Source organism: Glycine max, chromosome 8 (assembly GCF_000004515.6).
Source record: "Glycine max cultivar Williams 82 chromosome 8, Glycine_max_v4.0, whole genome shotgun sequence".
Taxonomy (NCBI): domain Eukaryota; kingdom Viridiplantae; phylum Streptophyta; class Magnoliopsida; order Fabales; family Fabaceae; genus Glycine; species Glycine max.
Window position 1 is genome coordinate 36,505,435 of NC_038244.2, and position 10,141 is coordinate 36,515,575.

The following is a 10,141-nucleotide window of genomic DNA, read 5'->3' on the forward strand; positions in this document are numbered from 1 at the left end:
TCTTCAAGCTGTCAAACAGATTGTAAGATATGTCAAGGGGACTGTAGACTATGGTGTCAAGTACACTCACTCTCAGAATTTTCAGTTTCATGGTTATTCTGACAGTGATTAGGGTGGTTCAATTGATGATATGAAAAGTACAACAGGTTACTGTTTCAGCTTTGGTTCATGTATATTTTCTTGGAGTTCAAAAAAGCAAGACATTGTGGCTCAAAGCACAGCTAAGGTAGAATATGTGGCAGCCACTACAGTTGTGAATCAAGCTATTGGCTAAGGCATATACTTGCTGATTTACATATGGAACAAAAGGAGCCTACACAGATTTTTGTTGATAATCAAGCAGCTATTTCCATTTCAAGTAATCCCATTTTTCATGGTAGGACTAAGCATTTCAAGATCAAGTTGTTTTTTTAAGGGAAGCGCATGGAGAAGGTGAAGTCAAACTAATTTACTGCAAAACTAAAGATCAAAGTGCAAATATCTTAACAAAAGCTCTTCCAAAAGCTAGATTTGAAGCTTTAAGAAATAAGCTAGGTGTCTGCAACCATTGAGGCAAGGAGGAGATCTGTTGAAACTATGCCTACAATAGCTGCATACGTGGATGTTTTAGCTAATTTTTAAAATTTAAATTTTTTTGTTGCTTAAGATTTATTCTTTAGGAGTTTTGATTATGTTTTTTTATCATACTAGAAATTGTTTTAGTCATACTTAAAAATAAGAGATTTTCTGTTTTGTATATTTGACTCTAACTCTATTTAAAGAGCAAATGAATAACTATTATGCATCCTTCAAAAATATATCTCCGCTTCTCTGTTTTTGATCTAATCTTCAACACATCAACAAAGTGCAAGCAACAAGTCAGAAGGCTATAACACATACAAAAGTACCAAAATTCTAATAGATAGGATTTAATTTAATTAATTATTTGATCTCTACCCGTGTCAACTTTTCGTTTTATTCCTTATGCCTAAAAATCTGAGGATTTAATTTAATTAATTATGTTTTAGTATTTATGTTTCCATTTTGTAATGGTTTTAACGTAGAGTTATTAGGTATAAAGACTAAAAACAAAAATTTGTCTACTTACTTTCTTATTTTAACTTCTCATGAGAAGCTTGAGAACTTAAAGTTCTAACATTGACCGAGTGTTAATGGTAGATAATTTCTGTCTTCGATAATAATAATAATATAAACTTGCTGCGGATGCCAAATGAGTTTGAGATTTAGAAACAATCATCTGAACAAGAATCGTTTAGAGATAGGCTTATAGCATTCAATTGACATGAGATAAAAAAAAAAAAAAAAAAAAGAACAAACAGCAGAAGAATAAATGAACAGAAACTTAAGCTCTAGGAACAAAAGCCTCATTGCGTCAACTAAGGATCCCATGCATATCCGGAGGACGGGAGGAGGATGAACCGATGTAGAATGTGGCTTGATTCATGTAGATTTCTCACTTGCCACATCAGGTTTGAGAGGAGTTGATTTTTGGATTCATCTTCGATTTTGAAACGATGTTGAATCCGTCTACATCTAACAAGCAAACCCAAACTCTCAAAAGCATTTTTATCCTTATATCCAAACAAACTCTAATTTACCATTGACTAAAACTACAATGACTAAATAATATTTTACCAAAGCTCTCATAAATAAGTAGATTTAATCCCGCGTACCGACTAAGTTACTATGTTTCTGACGTCATGACTAGAGAAAGTCAAAATATAATTTTTGATGGTTTAAAATCTCCAAATAATTATATTTAAAACAGTTTAAAAATTTAACAGTTATTGAGAAGTTTTAGCCCCCACAAATTGCAAACGTAATGTCCGAAATCCCTCTATCACCTTCATCCGCGTTGTTGAGCATCTCCACCGGAATGGGTGGCACCCGCGGCAGGTACATCGCCTACCTCCACCGCTGAATCTCACGAAATATCTCCACAACACAGTAACAAGAAATTATGTTTTACGTTTCGTTTCCCTTTGCGTTTTTGTGTTCCCCTTTCTTCTATCTATCCAAAACCAATTCCATACTTATTTTTTCACTCTTCGGAGAAATGAGGGTTTAAACGCTTTAGTCTCAACAAATGCCATTTGGGATAAAATCCTCTACGCTTCTGTTGCTATTCCCAACCAAAAAATCGAGATTGTATAATAATATAAGTACCATTGCCATTGAGTTAGCACATGTCCAAAGTTCCTACCGTGTCCAATAAAATGTTCTTCCCCAAAAGTTCAGTTAAGTGTTGAATCTTTAATGTCATTATGCCGGCTTAATTATGAATTTGGTTTCAAATTGCCGGCTTAATTATCAATTTGATTTCAAAATTACTGTAAAAGATTTAATTTAGTACTTTTTTTAAAAAAAATGCATTAATTTGATTATGTTCGTCCAATTAAACTCACGGTGTTAAAATTGTAAATTGTGGGAGTTTTTGCTTGTGAATAGTAAAAACTGTCACTATATTTATGTTTTTAAATTAAAATTTAATAAAATAAAGATAATTTAAAAAATGGAGCATGGAACATGGCTGAACATCACAATCGAAAATAGCTTAAAAATATGAGGTTGAGGATTCAGCGCAACGGTGGAAACATGGAGCATGGTGGTGAAAGAGAAAATTGTGAGGTTGAGGATTCAACGCTACGGTGGAAACATGGAACATGGTGGTGGCTTGCACTTCACGGTTGCTGCTGCTCCTAACACTCAGTTACCTCAAGCTTGTCTGTTTTATTGGTGATAAAAATATTTTATAAATTGCACATTTTTATATCCATGTGCTAAATTCAAACTATATTTTCAACACCCATTATATTCCAAGACACCTAGAGAGAAATTTTTTTTATAAATATTATAAAATTTATGATGTATTAAGAAGAAAGAGATAAAAAAAATTAAAAATGTTGATAAAATGTTTAAAATAAACAAATATTTGGGTATTATTCTTCTTCAATGGTGAATGTTTATATTAATGCTCCCCTTCTCTTAATTGCAGTATATAGCATAAATAAAGTATCCCAAGGCACTAAAGTTTAAAGAACTAATATCTTCTAATGAACATTTTTTGAATTATATTTATTTTATTAAATTTTAATTTTAAAACAATAATAAATATAATAGCGCTTAAAAGGTTCCACTATTCGTAAGAGAAAACCGTTGGAATTTACACCTCTAACGGTGCCAATTTTATATGACAGAAATAACCAAATTAGCACATTTTAACAAACTGAGGACTAAATTAATTTTTTTTTTAAAATTTAGAAATCAAATTGAATTTTTTAAATAATTTGGGGTCAAATTGAATTTTTTGAAATAATTTGAAAACTAAATTGATAATTAAATCTTATTATGTTTGTAATTTGGTGTGGTCAAAAACCACAATTGAAATTATAAAAGACTAAAATATTAATTAATCTAAAAGTGTTTCTGAGAGCATTTCTATTCAAAGATATATAGTTTTTTTTTTTCAACAAGAGAGTTTATTTATTTTAACTTATGTAGAAGCAAATTACACAAGAAGAGTGATTGAATTGTGTTTTTAAAAATTTAGAAACTTTTCTAAAAAAAATGTATGTTTATCGTCTAGTATAAAAAGACCTAAAACACTTAGAGATCAGACTAAGACAGAGGATGATAAAAACAATTTCCTTTGTAAAACATAACATGATATAAAATTTAAAAACATATTCAAATCCTTTATTAGCTAAAGCAAAAGAGAGAAACATACAGAGAATTATACCAAGTTTCTACTAACTTATCAAGATTATAAGTATTGTTCACTGTCACTTCTGACTTTTACACTTGCAAGTTCTACCTTAAACCTAATATTCTTTGTCCTACCAAACCAAACTACTACTAGTTCTAAACAAATCAACAAGATTTGTTGGAACTTAGCACGCTGACTAAAATATATTATCGTCTTACAGACGAATATATCACTCAACACTTTTAGTCTTTTCAATCAAGGTATACAAGGTACTTTGAGATCTTTTTATCTTTATAAGAATTTACAGAAAACTTGACAAGAAAGAATGAAAGAATAATTCGTGTAGATGGTTCATATCTTGTTTCTGCAAAGCTTCTTCTATATATAGTCTTCATCTCCAAGTATCCGTTATCTCACAATGGTTAGATTCTTTACTCTAATCTTCGTTTGAAGTCAAGTCTTGAGTCCGTTGGAGCATTTAAATGCACATTCATTCTTCAAACAAAGTTCATGTTGACAGGATAACGTGTCTTATACTCCAGCAGAGAAGTCACTTCTTTTATCATACGAAGTCTCCAACAACAGAGCGCATCTTTTGATGAGGATCAACGTCTTCCAAACTGTGGATTTCATTTATTTTTTATAAGACTTTGACAAATCCTAGGAAAATGTTTTTTTGCATGAAAGAATTTCAGACACAGAATATTAATGAAGGTCTTAAATGCACTATTTAAATGTTACATCAGATCGTCTTATGAATATATCGTTTGAAAACTTTTGACGTACAAATGGAAATCATGATCTGATAGTACATCATACACAACTTTTATCATTTATATTTATTTACATCCAATCAAAATAATTAGAAGTTCTAATTCGTCTTTAAGACATAAATGTCTTTTGACTTAATAACTTATTTGTTAACTTTTTTTTAATGAAATGAACCTTTTTTTTTATACTTTTTTTGGCCTGTTTGTTTAAATTACTTTTACTTAAAAAAAGTTTGATGTTTTTCAAATAAAACAAATCTTACATGCTTCTTAAAAAAGTACTTTTTAAAAAACACTTTGTTTTAAACAAACATGCTTGAGTTCTCAAAAGCATTTTCAGTCTTGTGTTCAAACAAGTTTTAATTTAAGATTGATTGAAAATACATGGGGTAAAAAATATTTTACCAAAATGAAAATTGAATATGTAATTCATCTAAATTTATTGCATAATTAGATTACTTCCTTTTTGTTTATGCCTGATTAGACTATGTCTTAAGAAAAAGTCAGCTGCTCCGACTGATTTAAAATAAAACAAACAACAAAAATACTAGTAATAATAATAAACAAAGAGTCAAAGATAGAAAAGGAGAATACTAGACACAGTAAACAGAGAAATAAAATAAAAATCTTCAGCCTTGGTGTTGTTTGTTTATGCATTCATCCCCCTATAAAGGACAGTTCCACAATTAAGTTTAAATGCAAGTACCACCTCGTAGGTAGCTCTGCTTCATATCTAGTCTGTTACTTTCTGCATTCTTAGAAACATCTTTTCCAATCTTCTTCTCACACTAATTTGAATAACCATGACCTTCTGTGGTGGTGCCTTTGTTAAGCCAAACTATTCTGTGTCCCCATGCCACAAACACAAAGCTCCAAGTCCATACCAAGGTGGCAGAAACAAGGTTAGTGAATCATATGTACAATTGCCTTTGTGATCTAACAATTTAACAAGAATAAACACCATCTCTGTGAACATGATCAGGACCGATCCAACGACAAATGAGGTCTAAAACATATTTAAGAAAAAATGTTTTACTTTAAATGAAAAAATTATATGTTGGGCCTTTTTGTCAAGATATACCATTTTTTTTAATAAATTAGACTTTTTTTACTTTATAAAAATTAAAAACAAGTTTTTTTTTTGTTAGTGGACCTAAAGCTTGAATTTTAGTTACTTTACCTTTAAGCCGATTTGGACATGATTCTATGATTTTCTTTCTTATTACCTTTGTGTTCCTCTATATTGATTCCATAAGGGGTTACTCTTCTTCCTTTTGTTACCAAAAAAAAAGGCCATGATTTTTTCACTGATGGTGCAATGATGGCTGGCTGATGTGTGATTGATTGTGTTTGCCTCAGTTCTGTGTGAGAGTTTCAGCAAGTGGCTCAGCTGATGAGGAGAGGACTATTATAAGGAAAGAGAAAGTTGGGTGGAAGATCAATTACTCAGGAGAGAAACCAGCAACACCATTATTGGACACAGTCAACCACCCAATTCACATGAAGAATCTGTCAACACAGGTTTGAAACTGACAATAGCATATTTCTTGTCTGTGGCTGACACAACATTTTTTTCCTTAGATTTTTGTTGGGTGTATTTGTCAGGATCTTGAGCAACTTGCAGCAGAGCTGAGGGCAGATATTGTACACAGTGTGTCAGACACTGGTGGGCATCTTAGCTCAAGCTTGGGAGTGGTGGAGTTATCAGTGGCTTTGCATCATGTTTTCAACACCCCTGAAGACAAAATTATATGGGATGTTGGCCATCAGGTAATCTTTTTTCATCTTATCTGCTTTTTTTTTTTTTATTGAAAATTAAATAGGAGAAAGAGAAAGGAAAACAAAAGTGTAACTCTACATTCAATTCATTTAGAGAAATTTGCTCTTGTAACAAATTAAAGTTTATGATCTTTTCCTCCCTTTGTACAACTTTTTATCATTATCAAGTGTTATGCTTGTGCCTTGTGTAAGAGGATCTAAGAAGATATCAAATTGCAGGCATACCCTCACAAGATTCTCACTGGTAGAAGATCCAGGATGCACACCATTAGGAAGAGTTCAGGGCTAGCAGGCTTTCCTAAAAGGGATGAGAGTGTTCATGATGCTTTTGGGGTAGGGCACAGTTCTACAAGCATATCTGCTGGTCTTGGTAAGATTCTTATATTTTAAGACCACTACATATTTCATCAATTTTATTTTATTACCATATTATTGGTACAAAGTATTCACCAGTTTTATGGATGACCAATTATCCCCACAGAGATGCATGTATGATGTATCTCACCGATTGAACAATTCTCAATATTTTTAGGCATGGCTGTTGCGCGTGATCTATTGGGAAAGAACAACAGCATCATTTCAGTGATTGGAGATGGGGCATTGACAGCAGGCCAAGCTTATGAGGCAATGAACAATGCAGGGTTCCTTGATTCTAACATGATAGTTGTACTTAATGACAACAAACAAGTCTCTTTACCAACTGCCACACTTGATGGTCCTGCAACTCCAGTTGGAGCCCTCAGTAGTGCTTTAAGCAAAATTCAAGCAAGTTCTGAATTCCGCAAACTCAGAGAAGCTGCAAAAGTAAGCCTCTCAAACTTGTATGATATGAGTAGTCAACATCATGGTATGTGGCATTAATTTGACTCTAATTTTATCTGCTGAAGACCATCACAAAGCAAATTGGAGGACAAACACATCAGGTCGCTGCAAAAGTAGATGAGTATGCAAGAGGCATGATCAGTGCTTCTGGCTCTACTCTTTTTGAAGAGCTTGGCTTATACTACATAGGTCCTGTGGATGGTCATAACATTGAAGATCTGGTCACCATCTTTGAAAAAGTGAAAGCAATGCCTGCCCCAGGTCCAGTTTTGATTCATGTTGTGACAGAAAAAGGGAAGGGATACCCCCCAGCAGAAAAAGCAGCTGATAGAATGCACGGTGAGAAAGGGATATATTTCTTTTATATCTCAAAGACAAGGAATTGAAAATTGATTTTGTCTAAAATTTATTTGAGGTGAAGTAATTTATGTTTTGATATTTTTAACTGAAAAATAAGGTAGCACTAAAACTCAATATAAAGTTTTGATCCAATACGAAAATTATCTAAAGTTGTTTCAACTCAAAATAAATCTCGCACAAAATTAATTTTTTAAAGTGAGATCAAACAACTGAACATTCAGTCAAAATCACTTTAGTGGATATTTTGCTTAACTTTAGATGGTCTAATCCAAATACACACTCATACTTTCCCACATTTTCAGGGGTTGTCAAGTTTGACCCAAAAACAGGCCAGCAGTTTAAGGCAAAAACCTCTACACTTTCTTACACCCAATACTTTGCTGAGTCTTTGATAAAGGAAGCTGAAAATGACAAGAAGATAGTGGCCATTCACGCAGCAATGGGTGGTGGTACCGGCCTAAATTATTTCCATAAAAGGTTTCCCAAGCGCTGTTTCGATGTGGGGATTGCTGAACAACATGCTGTAACATTTGCAGCTGGTTTAGCTGCTGAAGGCCTCAAACCATTTTGTGCCATTTATTCATCATTCTTGCAACGGGGATATGATCAAGTGAGCCAATATCATTAAATGAAAATAGTCCAATCTAACTAATTATTGATTTCTTATTTATGTCAGTTTACTTATTATTTCTTGCCTACGATAAAAAAATTTCACCACTATGTATGTAGGTAGTCCATGATGTTGATCTTCAAAAGCTTCCTGTTCGATTTGCTATGGATAGAGCTGGTTTGGTTGGAGCAGATGGACCAACACATTGTGGAGCATTTGATATCGCTTACATGGCTTGCCTACCCAACATGGTGGTCATGGCTCCTTCTGATGAAGCTGAACTCATGCACATGGTTGCGACTGCAGCAGCTATAGATGATAGACCAAGCTGCTTTAGATTTCCAAGGGGAAATGGAATTGGAGCCACTCTGCCACTCAATAACAAAGGAACCTCACTTGAGGTGAGAATCAGTAACTAACATGTATTTCCTAAACTGAATCTGAATGCTCCAAAGTTAAGTTGCCAAATTGATTTTTCTTTGGTTATGCAGATAGGAAAGGGAAGAATTCTGGTGGAAGGGAGCAGAGTTGCCATTTTGGGATATGGTTCTGTGGTCCAACAATGCAGACAAGCCTCAGAAATGCTTAAGGAACTAGGCATTGATGTGACAGTTGCTGATGCTAGATTTTGCAAACCTTTAGATACTGGTCTCATTAGGCTACTAGCTAAAGAGCATGAAATACTCATCACAGTGGAAGAGGGTTCTATCGGTGGTTTTGGATCACATGTATCACAATTCCTGAGCTTATCAGGTATCCTAGATGGGCCTCTAAAGGTAAACCTTCCTCTATGGAGAAGTCACTCTGAGATTTCATTTTCAGATTATTGTTCCCTTCAGATGTCTCTTTTTTGTGTGCTTCTAAGTAACACTTGTCAGAGAATATTAGATATATTAGCTAAGGATAATTTAGTCATTCCGTCATTTATATATATTACTCTTTTGTGCCTTGTATCTATGTTAACAACACTAACATCCCTTTTGGATTTACCTGCAGTGGAGAGCAATGATGCTTCCTGATAGATACATTGAGCATGGATCACCCCAAGTTCAGATAGAAGAAGCAGGGCTTTCATCAAAGCAGATTGCAGCCACAGTCTTGTCTCTTATGGAAAGGCCAAACGAAGCTCTTCTGTTCAAATAAAAAGACAAAATGGAACAAGGATCTTGACCTGGTTCCCCGAAGATGCATAAAAAAAATTTAAGACTTTTGTTGGTATTGTGCTTTAGAGGAAGCTGTAAATAACTACACTGGAATTGTCGGAGTTTACATCTTGATGCTCACATATTTTGGATAATTGGATTCTCAGGTCATCACTAGTGAGTAAAGAGATGAATTTATTCTGACAACTCAAGGAACCAATCAAGGCATCGTAATGTATCAAAATTAATTAATTATATTACTGAAATTAACACAGCACACAAGTCTTCTAAAATCATACTGCCCAATAAGCAAAATTAAAATACGCCACTGTCTGGTAGCTAAACAATCTTTCCATTACATTAGTCGTGAAGTTCAGCTTGTATCACAACTTGTGACAGTGCTGGTTTTCTATTTTTAGTAATATGTTTCAATTTTCCTATAGAAAAAACATTAGTCATGAAGTTTATGAATCTAAATTTGCCGGTCAATTTTTCTGAAAATGAACGGTCAGGTCAAAGATCACAGCTGGACGCCAACTAAAAGCCATGTTAGGGTAAATAATGTTGCCGGGGAGCTAATAGGACATCACAAAATAGGACTCGTCAAAACAAAAAAACTTAAAACATATATTTGAGATATGACTGACATATGGTAAGACTTTAGGAATCTATGCAAAATAAAAATGCTGGCTTATCAGCAAAAGAGTCCATTCAAGCAAACCTTACTTGGTCATAAAATTGTCTTGTAAATCAGTAAGTGCAAATAACAAGTCAGAAGGCTACAATAATGTTGTTGACAAATAATGTAGTGTAGCCAACTAGCCATCAATAACATTAAACATAAAAGGATTAGTCAAAACCATCAAACTAAAATATATATTTGAGTTATGACTCACCTAAGGCATGAATTCTTGTTCAAGATATTTACTGGATTAACTCCTTCAGCAAAAGT

The 10,141-nt window shown here is 33.5% G+C and overlaps 1 protein-coding gene across 1 annotated transcript; it reads left to right on the plus strand.

Annotated features, from left to right (window-relative positions):
* Positions 1-5,165: 5,165 nt before the first annotated feature.
* LOC100799983 (probable 1-deoxy-D-xylulose-5-phosphate synthase 2, chloroplastic) lies at positions 5,166-9,444 on the plus strand. The gene is made up of 10 exons (XM_003530544.5): positions 5,166-5,378; positions 5,836-5,997; positions 6,082-6,246; positions 6,475-6,625; positions 6,788-7,059; positions 7,143-7,416; positions 7,740-8,047; positions 8,167-8,448; positions 8,539-8,823; positions 9,044-9,444. The coding sequence occupies exons 1-10, from the start codon at positions 5,280-5,282 to the stop codon at positions 9,188-9,190; spliced, it is 2,145 nt and encodes a 714-aa protein (XP_003530592.1). The 5' UTR covers positions 5,166-5,279; the 3' UTR covers positions 9,191-9,444.
* Positions 9,445-10,141: the final 697 nt, after the last annotated feature.